Source organism: Sinohyriopsis cumingii, unplaced genomic scaffold (assembly GCF_028554795.1).
Source record: "Sinohyriopsis cumingii isolate HCF-2022 unplaced genomic scaffold, ASM2855479v2 utg001311l, whole genome shotgun sequence".
In the NCBI taxonomy this organism is placed as follows: domain Eukaryota; kingdom Metazoa; phylum Mollusca; class Bivalvia; order Unionida; family Unionidae; genus Sinohyriopsis; species Sinohyriopsis cumingii.
The window spans coordinates 322,301-345,814 of NW_028315981.1; the positions used below are offsets into that span (position 1 = coordinate 322,301).

At 33.7% G+C, this 23,514-nt stretch overlaps 1 protein-coding gene across 2 annotated transcripts in view; it reads right to left on the reverse strand.

The window, feature by feature from the left end:
* The window catches only part of LOC149772645 (uncharacterized), a 60,831-nt gene that overhangs the window by 26,599 nt on the left and 10,718 nt on the right, over nucleotides 1-23,514 (reverse strand). For both annotated transcript variants that reach the window (XM_089947522.1, XM_089947521.1), the window contains exons 4-13: nucleotides 23,309-23,431; nucleotides 20,058-20,133; nucleotides 19,239-19,353; nucleotides 16,487-16,533; nucleotides 15,303-15,426; nucleotides 13,583-13,686; nucleotides 10,915-11,017; nucleotides 8,269-8,419; nucleotides 2,719-2,788; nucleotides 129-195 (exon numbers count right to left, since the gene is read on the reverse strand). In XM_089947522.1, the coding sequence (XP_089803648.1) occupies nucleotides 129-195; nucleotides 2,719-2,788; nucleotides 8,269-8,419; nucleotides 10,915-11,017; nucleotides 13,583-13,686; nucleotides 15,303-15,426; nucleotides 16,487-16,533; nucleotides 19,239-19,353; nucleotides 20,058-20,133; nucleotides 23,309-23,408 (957 nt within the window). In that variant the 5' untranslated portion in view covers nucleotides 23,409-23,431. The remainder of the gene's footprint in view (nucleotides 1-128; nucleotides 196-2,718; nucleotides 2,789-8,268; nucleotides 8,420-10,914; nucleotides 11,018-13,582; nucleotides 13,687-15,302; nucleotides 15,427-16,486; nucleotides 16,534-19,238; nucleotides 19,354-20,057; nucleotides 20,134-23,308; nucleotides 23,432-23,514) is intronic.

Here is a 23,514-nt window from a genome sequence, read left to right on the forward strand (position 1 = left end):
GACATGTGTATTGGACTTTGACAATTTAATTTATTAACAAATTTAAATTAACAAACATGATGTCCAAAGTAACCATGTTTGCTTTTCTTGGATTCTTCTTTCAACGACTTGAATCCTTGTTTACTTACCAGTATAACTAATGCTGCTGGACCAACAAATGCCCATATTAGGCCATCCTCTATTGATAGCCAACAACTGAAATATATTGTAAACAATTTTAAACTTAGAGTGAGGAATATGTAACTCAGCTTACAAATAATAAAAAATGTCAAACACCTGCATAGCCTATGTTTAACAAGATAACTCCTGATACAAATAATCTGCTACAGAGACTTTCTATTCAAGATCTTAATAATCATATCATTCCAAAATGATTGGCTTATTACAGTCCCCATTTCTTGGAGTATTTGATTGGAAATATCTATAATTTTCAGCCTGTGCAAATTGATGAAGTTTTCAATACTAATTTAGTTACAATTTTGTGGATAATATGGATGTGGTACTTTATCCCATACATGTCTACGTACAGACATTTACTTGGGAACATATTCTAATAAGAGAAGTAAAAGTTTTAATGAAAAATCTTCTCAGGGTTAGATGAATTATGCTGGAAATGACTTAAGTCAGTAACTATAAGTAGGTCGCTGAATAGCCTCAAAATCAAGCTCAGCCAATGTAATGCCAGAACACAATATTAGTATGTGTTGTTCTTGCTCAAATTTAACTCATTTGAGACCTTGACAGTAATAAGAAGCTGGCCACCACCTCTAATGTCATGTTTACTCCTTAACCTCAAAAGGAAATATAGGTCAGTCAATTACTTTTGATGGAAAGGTACTGTACTAAGAAGAATACATATATACATCGATTTTGATCTATCTAAAGCTAAAGGTACCCACGAAAGTAAATAAAATTCAAAACTTAAAATGAGTCACATACACGAGCATTAAATCTAGTTCAAGCTGACCTAGTTTGACAATCTTTTATTTACCCAACATATAAATAATTTTTCAGTAGCACTCAACTGAACTGGAATCCTGCAATGATTATAGTAAGGTGCTCAGAGTGATGCGTGGAATGAATTGCCCACTGTGTCACAGAATTAGGCAAAGAAATAACTTGGTTTTGTCTTAAAACTATTCAACTATTTCTCATTGTACATGCGTACAACGTTATCTAGGGTGAATGTGTTTTTCCAGGTAAGCGACTGTATTAACATGTACCTAGCCAAAGAGATTACTTGTGATGAGGTAACATGACTAACATGATATGCACAGGTATTCTACCCTGACTTGTACACACTCTCCTATGGATTTAAGTAAGACCAATTTCTAAAACCAGACTGGTCATTTTTGGATCACGTCAAGGAGTATACACTCTCCATTGTTCTCCAGCCATAGGGCTGACTGTGTTTGTAGCTGACTGTGTTTGTAGCTGACTGTGTTTGAAGCTGATTCTGACTGTTATTGTAGCTGATTGTGACTGTCGCTGTGATTGTGTCTATGAAGTGTGATTGTCAATGTGACTGTGAATATGACTAGAGTGGTCTGAAGCTGTCCGAAGCTGTCTAAAGTTGCTTAGAGCTATCTGGAGTTTCCAGAACATTTAATGCTACGTGCTGTCGATACGTATGTATGTAAGTATGTCTGTGCCACGGACGTAGATGTAGCAAATTAGAAAAAGAAAAAGTGCTGTATGCTGTCTGTACATGTAACATATGACTGTACTTGTGGTGGATTCATAAAGGGTGCGAGCGGTTGATAAGAGTGTGGACCAACCCAAGGAATCGTGTGACTGTACAAGGGGTCTAGAAGCATATGTTTGGATCAATTGTTGTTCCATTGCATTTTTTATATCCATAAGATTATTTTGAATCTTTGTTATGTTCATAAGATTATTTTGAATCTTAGTTTTGTTCTTAAGATTATTTTGAATCTTAATAGAATTCATATTCGAGATTATGTGAATCTCTTATTGTGTAAAATACTGTTTGAAGTGTGTGTGCAGTCCATGAGGTTTCTTGGATCTGTACTTCGTTTTGATTTAATATTTTTGGTTTATTTTCGATGTATGAATGTTGTGTAGAGTGATTTGAATAAATCGTATGTTGAGAGCATGAGAGATTCATTGTATTTTTACATCATATATTTATCTTTATTAATTCATTCATAAATTTCCATCTTTCTCACACTGTGTTTGTCTTATTCATTTAGACACAAAGACACAGTGATCACATTCAAGAGGGCTCTCAAAACTCACTTATTTTGACTGCAAGAACAAACTTAAAGACCTAATAATGTTTCCTGCCTTAAATATTCTCAGCATGTTTTTTAATGTTTTCTAATTTCATGGTGTTTGTTTCTGTAATCATATCTATATATGTTTTTTATCTTATAGGTGTTGTCTAATGTTGTAAAGCGCTTAGAGCTTCTAAAGATTAGGTGCTATACAAAGTCCTCATTATTGTTATTATTATTATTATGTGTTTCATTACTCTCATATTCTTCTTTTAAAGATTGCAAAGCGGTGTTGATTTGTCACTTCTTCTCGTCTGACATATTTTGAATTACAAAGGACATAAAACACATCACATAAATGATGGTGGACACAGGTCACAATGTAAATTCACTCGGACTGCTATAAGGATAGTAATGCTACATGACTAGACCAGCTACAAAGACAGTGATGCTATATAACTAATCCTAAAAGTTCACTTACAATTTCTCATTTCCATATCCCTCTAGCTTTGTCACACCCAGAGATACGGCAACTACTACAGCTGGCAAAACTGAAAGTAGTAAACAATGTCTTTTGGGATCTCCCTAGATAAGATTTGTATCTGATATAATATTTTTCTCTTTAAATCCACAATGAATGAATACTATGGTATGCATAGAAAACCTGTGTTTATTGCACGTCATCTTCTCTGACCTAGCATATTTTTATGCTCACATTTTCTCACAAGTCATTGTCAAAATTGTTAACATTACTTACTATACATACTCACTAATAAGCTGGGTCCAATGGCAAATAACAGAGACCCTGATCAATCATCACATAATGTGCCAGCTGATCAGAGTCTGTGTTGTTTGTTTTACTGATTAGTCCTATCAAAATGCATATACCCATATCTGCCTGTGCATTATGCGGTGACAGATCTGGGTTTATGTAGTATAAGTGGATAAGTGCATTATTTGTTCCATGTTTACAGTTGATACTATATGCACTCCATTTCATAAAACGTACAGGTTAGTCATGACATTAGGCAAGAGTTTTAAATGGAATGCCCATGTTGCAATTTGTTTCTTAAATATTGTTTGCCAAGGAAACATGCTTATATAATCTCCACACCAAAACAAAATGATTTATTTGTACAAAATAAATGATTTATGTGAAGGCAAATCTGGGTTTATACAGTAAGTAGTTGGACATGACTTAATATAAGTGAATACATACAGTACATGTTGTATGTTTATGTTTTCATAATGGATGTACTCCTCTCCATAAAAGTCGAGGGTTACATCAATGATATTAGGAGTTTTTAATGGAAACTCCATGTTGCAATTTGTTTATTAATCAGATGCATTTAATATATTTATATAATTTCCACACCAGAACTGAATTTATTTTCTCTTTGTGCAAAATAAAAGGATTTAAAGTTTTGTATAATCAGTATTACTGCTGACAGTAATTAAAGACTGCTAATAACATCACATGGTCAGTTTGTTCTACAATGGCTACTACACAGCTGAAACTTATGATTACAGTTCCATACTAAACTAACAAACTGTACTGAGTAGGAAGACATAGCTAATGATGAAGCTACAATAAAAACATATGCTCTTAATTTTCAGCCCTTTTAAAGCACCACTGATCTGTTTTCAAGTTAAAATTCCTGGGGTCACTGTCTTTTAATTTTGCTAAGGTTGGATATTGTTACAAACTAATAAGCACTCCTGGCAAAAACAAGTGCAACTGAGTTAACAAGAATTCCTCAAAGGTAACAAAACTCTACTAGAGGAACTGAATTTCCAGTAATTCAAGATAAGACCATGCCTGATGTTCTTCAGCAATATTCAAATTAGCTACTGTGGTGGACATATTGACTGTCAGATTGACACCATTTTCAATTAAGATCAGGTACCGTATTTACCACATATGTTGGGACATGATAAAATAATTATTTTTTTTCCTGTCCCAGAACTTATGGTGAAACATTTTTTCACTTTGGTCATATGTCCCAAGACTTAAGAAATGAAATAAAACTGTATTGCATTTGTGCTTCCCCCCACCCCACTGCACGTTGCAATAAAATAGATAAATAAAACGTTGAATTGATAATAAAAAGAAAGAAACTAACCTTGTGTTGTTATCATTTATCCCTTTTTTCTACATGAGCATTTAAGAATAAAATATTTCCATGAAATCCGTAAGCGTAGGATTCCATACTGTAGCGTGTATCAATTATGTCCGATACCACACACCACGTTGTTCACATGAACATTGAGAAGCAATTGTGTGTGGTTGTGCTCCAAAGTTTGAACATGTTATCTGACTGAAAACTGGAGCCAACAAAATCACAAACAAGAGGGAAATAGTCAACCGATATCTTGAAGATGCCATTCACACATGACATGGTGTTGGGTGCAAAATTATCAAGACTGAATTATATCCAGGACTACTGTATGACAGTATGTCGCAAATAAAAATGATCATTTGAAAACACATTCACTTAAGTGTAATTGACAATCTTTTCACCAGCTTGGGTTACAAAATTATCCTTACTATTTACCCGCAGACGTCAATGATACTTTGTATTAATTGTAACCACAGATGCCAAACACATAGAACATAGAAGCCCTGGTGGTGAATAAACATGACTGGCAGCAATCAGTTAACTCCTTCTTTGAACCTACCAACAGGACATCAAAGACAAAAGGTGATTTTTATTATAAAGCAAGCCGATCTCAGAAGCCAACTTTGGTTACTTTTTTTCTTTTTTGGTAAAGGATATCAATACAAAGGTTATTTTATTGCAAAGCAAGCCGACATCGGAAGCTGACTGGATTTTGTCAAGTGAGCCGATTTTTTAATTTTTTTTTTTTGTTTAATATACAAAGACGGCCGAGATATGGAAGCAAATTTGGGTTCCTTTTCAATTATATTCATGGGAATTTTGAAAATAAATTGAAACAATGGAACAAATTTTGAGGCAATATAGTGCTTTGTGCACAGATGTCGATGAATTCGCAAACGAGAGGGAAATAATCAACCGATATATTGAAGACAACTGCCATTCACGCATGGCACAGTGTAAAGTTCAAAATAGCCAAGAATAATGTTTATCCAGGTCTACTGTATGACAGTATCTCGCAAAAAAAAATAATTATTTAAAAACACATTCACTTGAGTGCAAGTGAAAATCTTCGCCAGCGCGGATTACAAAAGTATCGTTACTATTTATCCGCAGACATCAGTGCACCTTTGTAATAATTACTACAAAAAATGCCAAGCACATAGAAGCCCTGGTGGTAAATAAACACAGCTGGCAGCCAACAGTAAACTTCTTCTTTGAACTTACCGACAGGACATCAAAGACAAAGGTTATTTTTATCACAAAGCAAGTCGACGTCGGAAGCCAACTTTGGACTCGGAAACCGAATTTTTTTTAAAGGATATCAATACAAAGATTATTTTATTGCAAAGCAAGCTGACCTCAGAAGCCGACTTGGATTCTTTTACGTGTGCTGATTTTTTATATTTTAGCTTCGAATAAACAAAGACGGCTGAGATATGGAAGCTAACTTGGGTTTCTTTTCACCAGTATTCACGACATTTTTTAAAATAAAGTGAAACAATGGAACAGTTTTTAAAGTTTACAATATAATGCTTCGAGCGTGAACGTCGATTACCCAGCATCATCCAGAAGATCTGGAGCAAAATAAAATCACATTTCGCCGACAATATGATCATTAACATGAATAAAACTCTAGTGTACTTTGATCGCATTCCTGGATGGACTGACTATAAGATGGGCGTCAAAAGTGTGAGAATTAGCAAGACTAGTGCAGATTTGAAAAGATCTGACTTTTGTCCTTGCAGTTTCCACTTCAGGTGGTGTGTTGTCTCTTTGTTTCACGGTATGAGAAAGCTAAACATATATTCATGTACCAAAAGAATAGATCGTACGTGTGCAGGAGAAGGGTTGTGTTGATGAGATGCTGCTGCAGTGGATTGAAGAGTTTAATGTTAAGTATACAGTTTTATATTTTTTAAAATAAAATTTCAGTTTGAGTGCAATTTCCGACATGTAATTTTCAAATGATTTAAATGGTGTCCCACAACTTACGACTCGAAAAAAACGATGTGTCCCAGAACATACAGTGCACAAAAAAATTACTTTTAAAATTAATTTATGGTGTCCCAACAAATACGGTGTCCCAACATATACAGTAAATACGGTAGTCATTTTTGAACTCTTTGGGTGAAAATTCTACACCAAAATGACCAGTCTTTCAAGGGGGAGCAGTGACAGCAAGATTTTCAAGACAGCTGTTGTGGCAGCCATATTTGATGTTCAACTGCTACCATTTTCATATGGGTCAGTCTAGATATCATTAAAAGACTACATGTGAAGTAACCCTATGTTGATATAGTCATCCATTTGTGAGACGAGATAATATTTTCAAGGTGACCACCATAGTGGCCATTTTGAGGGTCACTTTGCATAATTTTCTTTTAGGACCAACCAGACACTGTAAGAACTCTCCTGGTGAAAGCACCATGTCAGTATGACAATTTTCAAGATGACTAACCATATTGACATCACATCAGTACCAATTTAATTTAGGACCAAGAAGATATTATACATTTTTTCTGTTGAAACCCAATGTTGATATGACTTTCCATTTTAGAGAAGCAACAATAAAAAGATTTTCAAGATGTCTGCCATGGCGACCATACTGGATATCAGATTCACATAATATCCATTTTGGACCAATCAGACATCAGAAGAAATCTTTGTCAAAAGCACACTGTCAATATGACCACTCATCTAGAAGTACAGATAGGATATTCAAGAGGGCTTATGTGGCAAACACATTGGAGGTCAAATCAGCATCATTTTCATTTAGGATCAACTACATATCATAAAATGTCTTCCAATGAAAACCTCACAACAATGATTTTTTTCTTCAGGATTAGAAATCCACTCTTTGCATGTGACAATATGATGCACCAAAATGTGACTTTTCTAACATCATAAAAATACATCTTAACACAAAAAAATTGCAAAAGTGCAGGCAAATGAGCTTCTAATTAGTTTGTTTAGGGTCTTCTAAACTGCAAGCAAAGTACACAGATCTATAATCAGTTAGTTACCGCACATTGTGGGAAAATCAATTTTTTTTAAAAATCAGTATATTCATCATTATTCCATAATTATTTTCCAGTTTACAACATACTCAAGCGCATTAAATGTAATGATTTCTAAAGAATTTGAAGTTCAAAGGTGATACAAACTGTTGCCGGATCCTGGTATCATGTATATATAAAATTATTACAGGCTAACAAATTTGTTAAAGTATATGACTGCATCATGCCACAGTATATTATGTACTACCTAATAATAACGAATTCAATACAGTTATAGTCAAATCAATTACAAATACCACCCTTCACGTTATAAAAACATGTTATGAGGTTTACAAATTATACAAATACAAAATCTGATCAGGACAAGTCATTTTGCCAAATTCACTTGTCTTGGACAAGTGGCTGCAAAACAAAATGTTTTACTGCCCAGCATTATACTTTGATCTTGCCCACAATATCCTATAATATTAACACTATAATCTATTAAATTCTAGCTTCCTCAAAGCATTTCAATTGACCATGTTGCATTCATTTTATTTATCAATGCTAAACTTAACTCTGATATGATTTCATTTTGGGATAATAAATGTCCAGCAGTATTTAACCATTTTCTGGCCCATGGATTCAAAATTGTACCCAAATATTCCTGCAAAGATTTATATGCAGTGAACTGTTTACTATCATTATTTTTATATAATCAATTGCAGTTATATAAGAAAGATATCAAGAACCTTGAAAAATGGAGTTTAAACATGAAGAAATGCTGTACTCAAAACTGGCCAAATATTCTAATATTTAAGTACACTGACATCACTGGAGTAAATATACATCAAATCCGTTAAAATCATGTAAAATTACTATAAATAAACTTGACTGAAAAAAAAAGAAACTTACTCCATGCAAGAGGCAGCAACCATCGTACTCGTGACCTTGTTTCAAATACATAGACCACGGTCACAGCAAGCTCTATTCCATAGGCTAACATCAGGAAAAAAACAGCTAGGTAAAAATAGTGGAGAAGGGCGGCCACAGCAATGCAAGCATTCTGAAAGATATATATGGTAAGACTCTGACATTGTAAAAATGGCAGATATATATGATAAGACTCTGACATTATCAAGCTATCTGTTCTGATCTGTAAATATATATGGAAATGTAAGTCACTTTAATATGTGCTATTTTACTTGCAATTGACACAAATATGGATTAGAGTTTAAATTTGACAGGTTTTACTTAACATGCTACAGAACTACATCAATCAACAGGTTATTTATTTTTCTGTAATTCTGTATGGAACTGAAGTAAAAGGGATGGATGGTTTATTTATTTTAGTGTCTTTCTCTTTGTACTTTATGGGCTAAGGAACCAAGTAACAGACCCAAGATCACTAACCTCAAAAATTCATACCATCTGCTCAACCTGGATTGGCTACCAATTTCTTGGCATGCTTTTAAGTGCAGAAGTTTCTTTTAGTAGTTAAAATGCAAGTGTTTCAAGAGGAAAGTATATGAGTTCTTCCAACTTTTGAGCTTGTTTAAAGTTACCAATATAAAATATACTTTAAAATTATTAGTCAGCAACGTCACTAAATACATGAAATGCATTAAATAATGCACAATACATGTGATTACACAAAACAACAAATGATTCAGGCATTTTAAAGATAACATTAGAAGTTTCTAAACAGTGGTCCATATCAGCATATTCTTCCAATGTCATGCCATTGAGAATAGGTTCCATTGATGAATGAACATCTTGATCACTCTTTTCGCTTTCGGGCTTTATGGACTGGAAACTGACAGTAAAATACCACTTGGCAAAACACCTTTCAATGGTGTATGCTGACATAGCATCTCACATTGACTTAATCCAGAAAATGGCACCCAGAACAGTGACATTCTTTAGATATTTCAGTTCCTGTAGAGCACTCATCCATTTTGGAAAGAATGTGTCACAGCAGTGTCTTTTGATAATTCATGTTTACAGCCTGAATTATCCCTGCATCAGAGGGCTGTAGTTTAGATTGTATTGGGGGGCAGAAAGATCAGTTTTACATTGCTAAACTGAACATCTGAGTGTGCACTGCAGCTGTCTAAAATAACTAAGATGTTCAGATTTTTCCTTTTGATTCTATAGTTGACAGTTACAAGAAAGTTATAAAAGATGTCTGATGAAATCCAAGACTTTCTGTTGGATTTATATGCAACACCCAAAGAGCTTAAATTCAATGACCTAAAACATCTTGGGTTACATGATTTGCCTATAACTAAGGGATCCAGTTTTTCTCCAGTTTCATTACACGCTAACAATAGTGTCAACTTCTCATTTGTATTTTTCCCTCCTTTTGCAAACATCGTCTTTCTGCACCAGGGACCTTTCAGGTAATTCTCTGTAAAAGAGTCCTTTTTCATCAGCATTAAAAATATCACATAGACTAAACCTTTCTTTAATGGATATTGGCAGATTTTTTCTCCAGACATCAACTGTCTGTAAATTCACATGATCTGATTCCCCATTGAGCACACTAGCTGTGATACAGTATGTAATTGTGCAGCACCCCAGCCATCCATTTCATGCAGCAAGTCATCATAATTCAGTTCTGCTGAGACAAAAATTCCATTCTCCTGAATCAGCTTTCCACTTACTGGTATGTTTTTACTCCATGCAACACATAACCACTCCCATACCCATTCATTTAGATCCCCATTAACTGTTCGTCATGACTTGATGTATTTCCTCTGTGCATGTGCACCTTTCTGCCATTTGTTCCTAATGGACTCCTTGTCTTAAGGTAACAATGTGAACTTGCATTTTGCCGACATTTATGCTGGCTGCTATTCTGATTTTTTCAATTATGTTAATTCTTTCCTCCAGTGTTAGAATTTTTCTCTTTTCCATCTGAGGTTCTGCCACTGTTATTAATGTGGTGATGTATAACAACTAGATGTATTTAGGTCTTGATCAGGTTTGGGGGAAATGTGGAATAAATATATATTATGTACCAATGAATGAAACCAAAAGACATAATTATCAAGAAACAATACATTTATAATGTTGAGATGAAGTTTAATCTACCATTGCCATAAGCTTGATAAACAAAGGGTAGGATTTGGGAGATAGCAGCCTTATATCCCAATGTTAATGAGACTGAGGAATGTATTTGAGGAAGCAATTTGTACAAACCTAATGAAATGTAGATATATGCATTATATAGTAATGCATTAACTGAAAATGTGAATAGGACATAATTTCAATGAAATAAAATATTAGCAATTACTTGGCTCTGCCTTAGAAGAAAGTTTCTGAAGAAAAAAGTATAATTTCCCATGGATACCATAATATTTAGGTTAAACAGAAATCTCTTTCAAAGAATTACAATTTAGTATTATTTGTGACCTGCACTTATGCTTGGACTTGCGGTGCAATCTATACTCCTGCAACAATCGGTTCTGAAGAAAATTTAATCCATTGTTATTTAGTAAGACCAACTGTGTGCAACATGAGTAAACATAAAATTTAGTAAATATCAGCCAGTCTTACCCTGTTTTCTGTTCGATTTACACCAGCCAGGAATATGACATATGAGATTATCAGGGCTAAACACAAATTCATCAAAAGACTAGTTCTGTCAGACTTCACATATCTGCAGAGAAACAAAACAATATTTTGACATACATGCATCATTATCAAGGTATACTGATCTAAAAACCTGTATTATCTCAAGGGTGATCAATTCATGTCACATACCCAATGAAGATCATACAGTTGTGTTGTACAACATATTACTGTATAATAACAGCCTTTTGTTACATACTTTAGAGAAAAAACATTTATCTCAGTTATATACTGGAACTAGCGTATATAATATTAAAAAGATCAACAACGGAGAATGACATGTCGTGATTCATACAAATATGCAAAAATATGCAGCAAGATGGAGTTGGCTGATTAAAGACCGTGTAGCACTGTGGTCAAATGCTTTTGAGATATTTTATATAAATGCTGTATATTGCAAACATGAAAATACCTATATCGATCAGCAACTTAAGCGATGTTTCAGGGAATTATGTGTTTATCATAACTAATGTCAATGAATATTGCACTATCTACAAGATAAAACTGTTTCACCTTAAACAGCAGAATAGAATGGGGCAAATAAAACCCTGATGCAAACAAAATTCCAGAAATACTGCATCATTTCTTGAAAATGCATTCTGAAATAATCATGAGTACAGCAAACTGTAAAGTGTATCATCATGCAAACAATTAGCAAGTCAGTGCTCATGCTTTAAATCAGCCAATCAGTGTTCATCTTGTAATTAACCATTTATAAAGCAGAATGTGATGTCAAGATGACATGAAAATATTACTGGATATTATTATTACATTTAAACCGTATAATATCATCTCAGTCGGGCGAGCATCAACTGTGCTCCAACAATCATGATCTGCAGTTTTCTCTCTCTCTCTCTCTCTCTCTCTCTCTCTCTCTCTCTCTCTCTCTCGCTTATTTAAAATAAACAACTCTCAGTAAGGAAGTACATAAGACTAATGTGATCTATCTAAATGGAGAAATGGTACTAACTTGGTGAATTAAAATGGGATTACCAGGACCACTTTTTAAAACAAAAGTTTCCCATTATTTTTCCAGGTTTTTCAATTGGTTGATACTGATTCGTTTTGCAAGGATCACTTGCACAAGTTTTCATAGCATAAACACACATAAACAGATGTGGCTTCAATGGATTAAATAAAGATTAGTGATATTTATCTCTGGTTTTGGATCCAGTCATGCATTACAGTGTTGTTTTAGAATAATCTGCACTTTGTCTGAATGCTCCAGTGGCCTAGTGATTTGATGCAGGAGGTCGCGGGTTCAGTCCCTGGCCGAGTCATACCAAAGACTAACAAAACTGGTACTCAGTTTTAAGAGGTTAGTGTCAGAACTGACTGGCCTGGTGTCAGGATAATCTGATTGGGTGGGAGATCATGCTACATGACTACAGTATCATGCCCCAGTACTAGACATCAATATATACCGTCACACTGCAAACACTGTAGTGATATGGCTGAAATTTTTTTAAAGCTACATTAAAAATCCAAATCACACACACATACACATACACACAAGCACTTTGTCTGCAAACAATGGTAAGTACTGTTCATTTGTTTTGGTAAAACAGTCATTCACTGCATCATCAAAATGCATTTTGTGCAGGAAAATTATAATTGCTAGTCACATGCTGTAGGTGGTCACTGAAGACAGCACATTTATATAATAAAATCAATACATGCATAACAATTGTGGTCATAATGACAGGTGGTCATTCAATGCAGAGATTGCTCAATATCGATTTTACTGTATTAGGAATTTGAGGAAACGCATGCCCATTTGACCAATGCATCATATCTTTAACTGTTGTGATATATCTCCCAAGCAACTATTAATTTCAAAACAGAATTTTTTACCACGTACAAATGTTTGTTTCTTCATGTTTACTGAGTGATGTTAAGTTGAAAACAATAACTATCTATGTTATAAAACATAAAAAATCATAATCTTTAGACATACTCCCACAAAATATATGTGTAAAAGAATGGCTGATCATAAAACAGCATCACATGACAGCCTTATGCATCATGCATCATTGTGATTTTATTATTATATCCAGCCAGCTTATAAATGGTCATGGTTTTTACTGTCCTGTTCATAAAAGTCATAATCAGATGTGTTACATTACAAAATTATCTATACATGCTACTCTATGCTGCATAGTCCATTCATTCATTTGGCTATGTGTGCTGCATAGTTCATTCATCCATTTGCCTATGTGTGCTGCATAGTTCATTCATCCATTTGCCTATGTGTGCTGCATAGTCCATTCATCCATTTGCCTATGTGTGCTGCATAGTCCATTCATCCATTTGCCTATGTGTGCTGCATAGTCCATTCATCCATTTGCCTATCTATGCTGCATAATTCATTCATCCATATGCCTATGTATGCTGCATAGTTCATTCATCCATATGTCTACCTATGCTGCATAGTTCATTCATCCATTTGCCGATGTATGCTGCATAGTTCATTCATCCAACTACCTATGTATGCTGCATAGTCCATTCATCCATTTACCTAAGTATCTACTCATGTATCAAAACAGTAATAACTACAGTTATGATTACATAGGTCAAAATATGTAATACATACCGCCAAACCATACAATGTGCAACCATCGTCACAGAGAGACAGAAAATTGATATTGCACATCCAATGATTGATATGATGCTAAGAGGCACCTGGTCCTTGTCAGGCTGCAAAAATAAAAATAATGATCAGCAGTACAGTAGTGTGGCTTCTCAGTCTCAAAATGAGGATGTTACAAACAGATAGTAAATATAAACAAGTCAATAAAGCATGAATATATTGTCAAAATGGTGTAGTGTTGGTATACTGGAGTTTCTCTTGCTAGAAGCTGTTATCATTGCTGGTTTTATTGGCACTTTGTGACTCATTACTGGCTATATCAAGCTAAGGAAATGAGAGCAAAGTGCCTTTCCCATGGACACACCCAGGCAGCTGACATGAGCTGGCCATGGTGAAAACTGAATCATCAACTCTTAGATTACAAATCTGATACTCTCCAAACTTAGGTATCATGGCTGCCCTTGTTAAGATTTATTCACATTATGAGTGCAGGTCAAAATAGGATAAAAGACATTGAGCATGTAATGAAAGAACTGCTCCAAACTGAAAAGGATTCAAGCTTGAAAAGTAGGTCAAACAGACTTAGGTTTAACACAGTTAAGTTACTTTCTTTATGATCTAATCACACAAACATTTTCATGAGTGTCAGCAAAATAGTAACCAAAATATTTCTGTGTAATAAATAAACAGCTGAGAACATAAAGGTCACTCAAATTTGGTCTACTGAATCATCTAGGTTTGGTATGGCTGAGTTATTCTTCCTGAGACACATGCACACTTGAAATAGTGTGAGATATTGAAGAGACAAAGAAAAAAAGCAAGCATATCATGAGCCTAAAGTTGTGCACTTTTTTAATGATATCGTCACAATGATATCATACGATTATTCTATTTCAGATCAATTAATGTCTGACAATGAAAACAAGGCCAAGTTTACAGCTTGGAGAAAATTCCATTTTTCTAGACTGGCCACTGCCTGTAGATTGTTGATATTTATATCTGAGAAACATGTATTAAAGAAACATACTTACATTCGGACTCAACTGATTCTTAAAAACAAGCTAATTGGTAATGATGCCATGTATTGCACTGTTGTTCTTGTTGTGGGCTTAATGCCATTTTCCAACACATGATAGGTTATACATGGTTGCAAGTATATCTGGTGGAAGAAGAAGCTAGGAAAATGGCAGTAAGAACCAGTGACACACAGGAAGCTAGTGGCAAGTTTTCTGACATAACATTGCTGGCTGAGCCAAGACTCAAACCAATGAAGACAGAGGTGAAATCTCAGTGACATGTAAAAGCAACAGCCTAAGACCATTCACCCACCCAGGTCCCCCGTATTGTAGTGAATTGGAAACAAACCTTACACTGGATGATGTGGGTGATATCAAATCAATACTGATGATCCATATTTTCTGATGAATGCAATGATGATGTATCACAAGAAACACTAAATCTGATTGTAATATATGCTGCACTAACAACATTACAAACAATGTTAAGATTTCAAATGGAATCCATTTACCCTGATCTTCCACTGCATTATGACAGATATGGGTTTGGACTTTTCAGAGTTGGTGCACATTTGCCAATGATAAATGTGGTAAAACACAAACTGGATACCTAAATTTTAATGTTAATTATGTTTGCTCAATTATTCAACAACAGTATGCTAAATCAAAGCAATGGATAATCTGAAATCTGAATTTCCTCAACTTACCGTCTTTCCAGGACTCATTAGAATAGCAAAGTTTGTAAGATGGTCACATTCACACACAGTAGCGTAATCGTTAGTTGACACAAGCTTACAGCCATCACTTGACCATGCCCCATTCCCATGTCCACTGAAAAGAAAATTAAAATTATTTATTACAATCAAATTGACACACAGTGCATTTCGTTTATTATTAATGCACCAGGGATGCTAAAATATGGATGCAACAGACAGTGAGTCAAAATAGAAACAGCAATTATTCGTACTAAATATAAACTCAGGTGATATATATTTAGCAAACAAGTTTTTACATATCAAAGCTATAGTGAGAAACATATTTTTTATAAAACTGAGAATCATTTATGTACTGAAATGAAGTATGGCAGGAGAGATTTAAAATTGTCAAATAATAATGTTTTAAAAAAGAAATAAAGGCATAAGATTAAGCTTCATGTTGAAAGTTTTCCATCAACCCATGGTGTCACACAATAAATCAACCAATAAAAAATAAAATGGTTTAATTGGTCATGTCAGTGAAGGCAACCAATGCTCAACCAAATCAAACAGTTAGTCATTTGGCCTATGCTCAACCTAATTAATTAGTTGGCCATGCCACTGAAGGTGGGCAATGTTAACCAAATAAATTAAAGATCACTGAAGGTGGCCATAGTTCAACCAAACAAATAAACTGGTCATTTAAGTGGAGGTAGCTAATACTCATCCAAATCAGTTAATTGGTCATTTCACTGATAGCAACCAATGCTCAACATAATTAACTGAAACAACCCTAAGGAATCTTGAATTAGCAAAATACAACCCTGGGGGAGGTTGAATTAGCAAGCTACAACCCTGGGGGATTTTCACTCATGCATTAATACTTAGATAAAGAGCATCATGAACACTGAATCAAAAGCAGAGTATATTTTAAGAAGGCACAACTCAAAAAACAGCTGGTTATCTTCATACCAAAATGCAAAATAGACATCGCATTTATATATATATATGTACAATAAAGATGACTTCTTGGAACAGAAAGCAATTCTAATCGCTTTTTCACCTGACTGATTAAAAGCTGATACAGTCTGGCAAAAATAATTACTTTTTTCTCATATTTTACTGACTGTTTAATGTCCAACAATGAATTTTTAAAATAATCCAAAGCATTTATCTAAGTTTTGGCCTATACTTACTCTGCATTAAACTTCCAAAAGCTGCATACGGGATTTGAATAATTTGTCTGAAAAAAAAAAGGCATGTTGATTTACTCTACAGATTGATATTTTTTCATGAGATTGAACATTTCCTTGTTATTCACAAATTGATTTTATCTGGGACACAATTAAGTGAATCCAAACATCTTTCTCATTCCTGTTAGTCTAAATAAGTTTTGTTTTGACCTTTAGTTGTTGAATTGTATTATCATCAATATAATTCCCACAATTTACCAGACAAAGATTTGTTCCTAAAATATGCAAATCCCACCCCCATTCCTTGACTAAATTCAACTCTAGATTTGGCCATATAATGCTGAAGAAATGGAAGTTAATGATTTTTCGGAGAGTGGAGGGAATGTGGCTCAATGGTCTAAGGTGCTCACTTTTCCAGACCACCGACATCTCACCTCTGTGGATTTGAATCTCAAGCCTGGCCAACATGAGTTTATGAGAAAGCTTGCCATTAGTTTCATGTGGGTTGGTGGTTTTCCAGGCTTTTTCCTGGGTTCTTCATCTGCCACATCACAGGCCTTTGAAATGATATCACTGTAGTAAAAAAAAAATGGCAGAATGTCTACGGGGAAAAATCCTGTGCATACTTATATATTTATACAATACAAAGTTGGAAACATAGCCTCTAGATGGGTAGGGATATAATATAAAAATTAACAAATTGTTTATGATGCCATTCCAAATATTTGTACCAATCATAACTTGCCCAAATATGGCTAATCATCCATTTGTCAATGCATTCAAACTTTAGGGAAGGTATCATTTGTACAAATATTTGGAATGACATAAAAATAATAACAAAATATTATATTGTTCCCCTACCCACATAGAGTTTACTTTTCCAACTTTGCCTATGTATTTATAGGATATATTTTCCATGTCTTATCTTCTGCCAATTTCTTACTATATTGACATAATTTTTCAACGCCTGTGAACAGATATAATGGCCACAATAATTAGACTACATGTGCAGAAATATGTCATTAAACCCACAAAATCACTAACTACAAACCTTTCCCAAAGTCAGACCTAGTGAGCTGACCTTGATGGCTTGAGTGGGCACTGAACCAGCAAATTAGACTTGCATTACAAGTCCAACGCTCTACAAACTGAGATACTACTTCACTAATCCAAATGCTTTTTTCTTAATCTCACAGATCCAGTAATCTAAATGCATTCTTCTTAATCTCACAGATTCAATAATCCAAATGCTTTTTTCTTAATCTCACAGATCCAGTAATCTAAATGCATTCTTCTTAATCTCACTGATTCAATAATCCAAATGCTTTTTTTTTAATCTCACAGATCCAGTAATCTAAATGCATTCTTCTTAATCTCATAGATTCAATAATCCAAATGCTTTTTTCTTAAACTTACTGATCCAGTAATTTTTGCTTAATCTCACTGATGCCGTAATCCAAATGTTGTTTTCTAATCTCACTGATCCAGTAATTATAATTCTTCTTTTTTAATCTCACTGATCCACTAATACAAATGATTTTTTCTTTATCTCACGTTATTTATAATGCTAATCTCATGTTATTTATAATGCTAATCTCATGTTATTTATCTTGCTAATCTCATGTTAGTTATAATGCTAATATCATGCTAGTTATAATGCTAATCTCATGTTATTTATCTTGCTAATCTCATGTTATTTATCTTGCTAATCTCCTGTTAGTTATAATGATAATATCATGCTAGTTATAATGCTAATCTTATGTTATTTATATTGCTAAATGAAATCTCTTCACTTGATCTTAGATAACATAGCAGAAATGAAATGCAATGGTGAAAAATCTACTTTTAGCATCTGCAACCTTCAACTTTCAACTACAGACTCAAAAATATATTTTTGTAAAAACCTATTTCCTTCTTTAAAGAGAAACATTGTTATGTAATTTTCACTGAAATGTGTCAACTAGAAGTTCATTTATTTTACAAACAAACAAAATTGTCATATCTAATTTTATTAAAAGTGACCCTGATCTCTCAGCTTACTAAACACTACTAAAATAATGGATGTTTTTAACAGATAAAACATGAATTGTTACTTTCAATGAATTTTTACATTCAATGAAACCTGTTGCTTAGAACCTAAGTTAATGTAAGGAAATGGCCAATTCTATATTTATAAACGGTGTCCCTGACACTGGGCTACTGAAACCAAAATCTACAGAACTTTTTTTCATTTAAGTTAAACACAAGTGGCAAATTTAAATAAATCCTATCCCCAAGAACTTAGTTTAACATATGGAAAAGACACAAAATGGCTAAATCTTTACTACCTGTTCATATGGAAAGGAAATATAATGGCCAAATCTTTATTACATTACCACACAAAAGGAAAGGTATTAATGAATTCTTTATTTCTTTACCACATGGAAAGGAAACAAAATGGCCAAATCTTTATTACTTTACCATGCTGAAAGAAAATGGTAACATTTTTATATTTTGGTAACATATACCAGAACTTTAAGTTAATGACCTGAAAAATAATAGGATTTATTGTTGTCAAAGAAACAAAATCACAAAATGTCAGTGAATATATTTCCACTAGAACCTAGAATACTGTGTGGAATAAAATATGATAGAAACAAGGCTAGTGACCTGTACAAATAGCAGAAAATAATAATACTACCACCCTAAAACCACATTTGTTGGAAGGTTATACAATTAAAGACAAATATTCATACAGTGTCAAATTGTAACTCACTGAAAAATGTTTAAATGTCAGAGTAAGGGGAGGAGACAGCGAAGCAGGTGAGGGATCAAGTTGCAGGGACAGCACTGCTGAATTTATACCCAGGTCATCTCTGTTTGTGATGGACCTAATAATAAAAATAAATTCAGCTTTAAACACTATGACCTTACTAATTTTGAAAGACATATCTATTTTGTAAGCTTATGACAATAATTAAAAACAGCATTTCAACTAACTGTTGCTTTTAAAGACTAGCTATAATTAGTTTAGAATAAATTGTCCAATTAATAGCATCCTATTAAAAGTACTAATTATTGGATGAATTAATTCTGATAAACAAAATTACATATAGACTGCAATGTCTTATTACATTTCGTTAAATTTTAATCGTATGACTTTATGGATGAAACTAGTTGCAAATATTTACAAACTTGAATAATTTCTTGGGTTTAATATTTTTAAATATTTTCCATTCCAAAAATCACCCTGTAAATCTATGTAAGATATATAATACCCTAATCAAAATTATTAACATACCATACATAATCACTTGTGAGTCAAATCCAGCTGCAATCTGCACAGATCTAGACCTATTGCATAATGTACTGTCACATCTAGTTTTATGCAGTTTCTCTGGCAAAATCTGTAGAACAAACAACACAGACTCTGATCTGTTAACACTTTATGTGACAGCAGATCATGGTCTATGTTTTCTTCAGTTAGAGTTGACTTAAAAGTGAGTACAAACAGTACATGTCGTATACCATTGTGTGCTTTGTATTCTTTTTACAAGTTAAACAATTTGTGCTTGATGTTTGTATTATTACTTACCCATCACGGAGCACATTCTTCCTTATTATTTCCGAAACATTGTTGAAGTATGCACCGGAATAAGAGGTAAAATTCCCTAATTAAAGAAACAATAAAGAAGTTAAAGAGGAAGACATTTTAAAAATGTGTTGCACAGAATATGGCATCTCATCTGTGAACATTGCTATCAAAATAAAAGCTCCTGAACTGGTGAGGTTATCTGGACACAATTTTTTAATACTGAGTAATAGTAATTGAGTTTACTCAAATTTCTGTTTAAAACATCAGTTGATATATGATGTACCTCAAACTGACAAGCATGAATATATAAAGGCCAGTTGTGCATCTCAAATATATTTTAGGGAGAAAAAACAGAAAGAAACTAAACCTTAAAATATTAAGCTGTGACCATGATCTGGCAACCCTAAAACATATCAGTAAAGAAGTCATAACTTTTTAATGACTTTGACCAATTTTCGCTAATGTGCAATGAAACATGATATACTAATATTGTTAACTTGAAAAACAGGCATATGAAAGTTTTAAAGTGAGATCTGATACAGCAAATTAAATATTATATACAACAAAGAAAAGTTCTTAAATTGCAAATTTGTGTTAATATTCTCCAACTCAATTTCAAAAATTGCAATTCCATCTGAGATGAGGAGCTTCCTGCTAGATCTCTAAACCGAAGGAGTCTCGATATTTTTTATTTTATTCATGTGGTGGTAGCAATTATATCTCATGATGTTAGCAGCAACAAAAAAACAAATGGGCACAACACTATGTTGAACAATGTAACTCCTGCCTTTCATGACATTTGCCAAGGAAAGCCAAATATCTTAATTTTGGGGGGTGTTTTTGATGTTTTTCTTATAAACATTTGTACCGACTATAGAAACTTTTAAAGAGACTGATTATCCTCTTTGTAAAGTAAAGTCTTCAATGCTTAAGAGGTCACATGATATTTGGAATTTGTGTTTGTGTGTTAGTTACAGGAATAGTAAGTTAAAGTACCAGTTTACAAGCATCATAAACTATTAGAGTAAAAATGTTTTCTGAAAAATTGTATGACACTGTTTATTTGACACATTAGTTACAAGAATAATAATTATAAATATACAACTGAGTCTGAACAAATTGCATGGATGATTGGCATGGCATTTATTTTAATTTGTTATTTTTAATATGACAGCTGATAATAGCACAGTTACATGGAAATTTAATCCCTTTCAAAATGATTTAAGAAGAATACACCAAACACTTGATTCTGTTTCCTGACAACAAAAAGGGGTTGTACTCTGCTTGTATAACACTGATTCCAACTCTGAAACACATATAATCCATTTGGGGATTTTAAAAATATTAAACTTTATAAAATTAATCCAAAAATCCTATTTGCCACAATAATATAGACCCCACGATAATACAGCATTGGATTGTACAGTGAAATAATGATACATTAGTTTGAACTTGTCAGGCATTGAGCCAGGAACAGAATATAATCTTGACTGTATTTGTTATAAAACATTTAGAGTGATGGTCCCAAATTCAAAGAACAGTCAGTTATAGAAATATAGTGTTTTCAGTGTGTTTTCAGAACTAAAGGATTCCAAACATGATTTGTAAACTGAAGGCTGCCAATAACAGTTATGGTATATACATGTTTGTTTTATTAACTCATCACATTTTAAATTTTCAACCAATATTTTTTTTTTACAGAAATGATAGAAAAAAATATGGCAAAATAACAAAGACAATTCGGCACTAAAGGAATCTTTAGAGCATTCTTGATACTTGGACCTTTTCAAACTTTTATTTGTATGTGTTGAACAAATTAAAAATAAAATGCATCCTTATATTCTGTAATATTTGGTTCATTATTGTTGGTCTGATGTTTTATGCCAGGGGGGTGTTTGAGGTATCCTTGGCAGATATGTCCGAGGACACCTCCGGTGATATGTATGAGGACACCTTGGACAATATGTCCTAGGAATCCCTGGACAAAATGTCAGAGGAATTCTCAGAGTACTGGTTACAGACATTTGATGATAAAAACCTTGAACATTGGTTTGAAAAAGATTGTCCTTGGATTATTACCTCAGAAAGTCAGTAACCAATACTTAGAGGTATTTCCTAGGAACATTTGTCTCAGGAAACCTCGGAATAGGTACAGCTGGGATGGCTTCAACTGACCAACCCCAATGAGTTTAAAACCTTCATCTGGATCAAAACCATTCCAGCTAATATCAAAACCACTGTATTTTTCAAATTCTTTTGGCTCCAGTTGAGTTCAAAGTTTGAGAATTATTTTTTTAGTAAACCTTATGACAAAATCAAAAAGATCAGCAGGTCTGTGGGACCTTATACTTGAAGATAAGAACTCAGATGTGCATTATGCATTGTGTTGTTGCTGTTGTTGTGGGTTTAATGCCATTTTTCAGCATGCAATAGGACATATATATTGCAGCCAGAATAACTTGTGGAGGAAGAACTTGGGAAGAACCACCAACCCACAGGAAGCTACTGGCACGCCTTCTCATGTACCCACAACGGCAGAACATACTTATTAGACTCAAACCGACACAAACATAAATTGGATGGCAGTGATCCATATCGAAGAGCATTATGCAATGGCAGATCCAGCTCTGTGCAGTTGGACTCGTCTTACAGGTGAGTACATATGGTATATAACACCTTGATGTACAGCTACTGAACCCAATTTCATTCCTCAATGTCAAGTCACTTTAAAGTTCTAAAGTGGAAAGACATTTTATGGCTACATAAATTGCACTTGACATTTTATGGCTACATAAATTGCACTTGAACATAGGTTTCCAGATTGGTATGTAAAACTCTTTACAGTAATCATGTATAATTATGCCAAGTCTCATCCCATGATCTCGAACAGTTTTAAAGTCATAAAGTAATAAAGCAAAGGGAAAATGTGATGGAAAATGTAGACTAGTAAACCATGGTCCAGAAGATATGACCCTAAAATGTTATAAAACACATCTGTAAATCATGTGTATATTTACCATGTTTCATCCCTGAATCTCAAATGATTGTAAAGTTACAGAGCAGAAGGGAAAGTGATAGATGGATGAAAGCACAATCAGTATGTCCTCTGCCATGAGAGTACACAGAATATTTCTTTTAAACTAATATTCTATTTTTCCATTGGTGAAAATATTAAAGAAAATATCATATTGATAATGTTATATGATCCAGTTATTTCTAATAATAAGTTTTTTCCCTGAGTGAAAGCTTACCATTGCTTAAAACATCTCGAGAAAGGAAGTAACTACTGACTGAACCATTTGTAAAAGCTGATCCATTTGCACTTCGGTTTGGGAACTGAATATCACTCATTGGCTTGTATCCTATTTCCACAACTGAAATTGAAAAGAGAATTTTATCTTTCAATACCAAAATTATATTTAAAAAAATTTAAACTGATATTTTGGAGGTAAGTTGA